The sequence below is a fragment of the Poecilia reticulata genome, linkage group LG18, assembly GCF_000633615.1.
Source record: "Poecilia reticulata strain Guanapo linkage group LG18, Guppy_female_1.0+MT, whole genome shotgun sequence".
NCBI classification, from domain to species: domain Eukaryota; kingdom Metazoa; phylum Chordata; class Actinopteri; order Cyprinodontiformes; family Poeciliidae; genus Poecilia; species Poecilia reticulata.
The window spans coordinates 19,367,369-19,369,492 of record NC_024348.1 but is presented as its reverse complement, the minus strand read 5'-3'; the positions used below and the strand labels follow the sequence as shown (position 1 = coordinate 19,369,492).

Below are 2,124 nucleotides of genomic sequence, written 5' to 3'. Positions count from 1 at the left end.
CACACGTTTGCGTGGCTATCTTTGTGGGGCCTTTCCATTGACTTCCATTCATTTCTACAGCCTAAACCTTACCTTTACCCTTTTCCTAACCCTAACCCTCACATACCTAATCCTAAACCCTTTCCAAAACTCAATTCACACCTTGGTCCTAACTCTGACCCCTGACCCTAAAACAGGGTTGGGGACCAGGCTTTTGGTCCCCACAAGGAGCAATTGGTCCCCATAACGTAGTATGTGTCAGGAAAATCGTCCCCACAAGTTATTACAAACAAATGCATACACACACACACACACACACACACACACACACACGCACGCACGCACGCACGCACACACACACACACACACATGCACGCACACACACACACACAGGTTTCCATCACTGCCTGTGCTGAAAGGCCAACATCAGAGGCAGTGCATTCCTGAGCTTTTTCTTCATCTAAACTATCACCTATAAGTATTAACCCCTTCATGCACAGCAGTCACAGCAGTGAGCAGCTGTCTAAGAGCCATTTTCTTGTGGATCTTTATGTTATAAATGTACACAGACCACTGAAGTTGTCACTAGTGCATCGTAAAATACTCTATCAACTACTGGCCATCAGCTGCAAATGCAAGAAATGGCAACACTTTATTTGACGGTGTGTGAATAAGATTGACATTACACTGGTATGAAAATGAATGAGTCTTTATGAATGTCTATGACAGTTGTCATAGTGTCATTCGGTAAATAATGACACTTTTAATTCAAAGTTGCTCTAAAAGTTGCATTGAAAGTCCATTAAAAGTGCCAACGTTGCATTAAATTGTCATTATTTACAAAATCATGCAAAAAAGGAAGCCAACTGACCCGGTTCCTCCTTCCGCTGTAGACGACTCAGGTAAAAATAATATTGTGACATCAGATAAACCCATAGAGAACAATACTACTGATGTATTTTTCAAATAACAACTTTGTATTTGGAGAAAATTACAATTGATCCCCTAAAAAAATAAAATAAAATAATTTTTTTACATTTTTTTCTTGTTTTCTTTTATGCCTTAAGAAAATAATTCATGCATGAAAGTGCTAAAACAGTTACACCACTTGAAAAATATTCACATTTGATCACATTTTGATAAAAAAAGCCTTCAACTTATCCTATCAGGATTTTATGTGATGAACCAACCTAAAGAACTACACAGGTTTAAAGTCTTAGTTTTGCTTTCGTTTTTTTTTTTTTTCTACAGAAACAAAAATCTGAAAGTTGTGGCCCTACAACAATGAACTTATGCTTGTTCTTCTCATTTTACATGAAACATTATCATCAGATGCTGAATTATTCTGAAATATGAGTAGAAAACTTGAATTAGTGCAATAWTCCATCTGAAACACAAACTTTCATTCAGAAACGCTGTTGAATCGGCTGTGATCTGATTGGCTTTATAAAACTGCTTAATGCCTTTTATCCCTCTGTGACATCTATTATTAACAGACTTACTTTATTTGAGATAAATCACACAATCAAATCAATCATTTGAAGATAATTTCAAGTACTGTAAACTATAAAGTATTGTTTTATACTTTCTTTCTTACCTTCGATCAGGATCGCTTCGAACACAAAGCAAAGAAGGTAAAACATCACCGAGTGGCATAAACTGAATTTTCTCTACTGTCAGTGCATGATAATAACATTTAGAGTAAAAAWTATTCCGGTTCTTTTGTGCACTTTAAAACGACCTCATCAGGCCCAGCAGGTTGGGACTGGGMGCTCGTACTGGGACAAAGTCCACCTGGTTACTGAGTAAACCTGGTGTCGTCTGGKTTCAAAGTAAAAGCAGACGATTGAATGTAGATGCATCTACATGAAGCATAATGTCATTAAATAATTCCTGGCGAAAGATCATTGTCAAAATAATGTTTTGCTTGGAAACTTTTCAGCCTCTCAAATTTAAATCCAAACTCTTCTAATTGAACTTCAAACATAAAATKAGAGAAAAGAAACGTATCCAAATCTTTGTTTGTCAACCAATTCATTGAGCAGTTAGTGAAAAATAAATTCAAAGCCAAACTGGATTCCACAGGTTCCCTAATTTAAGTTTTTAGCCTTGTGCTATTTGCTTCATAAATTTAGAATTTAGTCT

General features: G+C 36.4%; 1 protein-coding gene across 2 annotated transcripts in view; it reads right to left on the bottom strand.

Annotated features, from left to right (window-relative positions):
* The window catches only part of LOC103480870 (myelin-oligodendrocyte glycoprotein-like), a 5,852-nt gene extending 4,114 nt beyond the window's left edge, over window positions 1-1,738 (bottom strand). For both annotated transcript variants that reach the window (XR_001777563.1, XM_017310442.1), the window contains exon 1: window positions 1,577-1,738. Coding sequence is in view for 1 of the 2 variants with exons in the window: in XM_017310442.1 (XP_017165931.1) it covers window positions 1,577-1,622 (46 nt within the window). In the remaining variant the exon portion in view is untranslated. The remainder of the gene's footprint in view (window positions 1-1,576) is intronic.
* Between the last annotated feature and the right edge of the window lie 386 nt (window positions 1,739-2,124).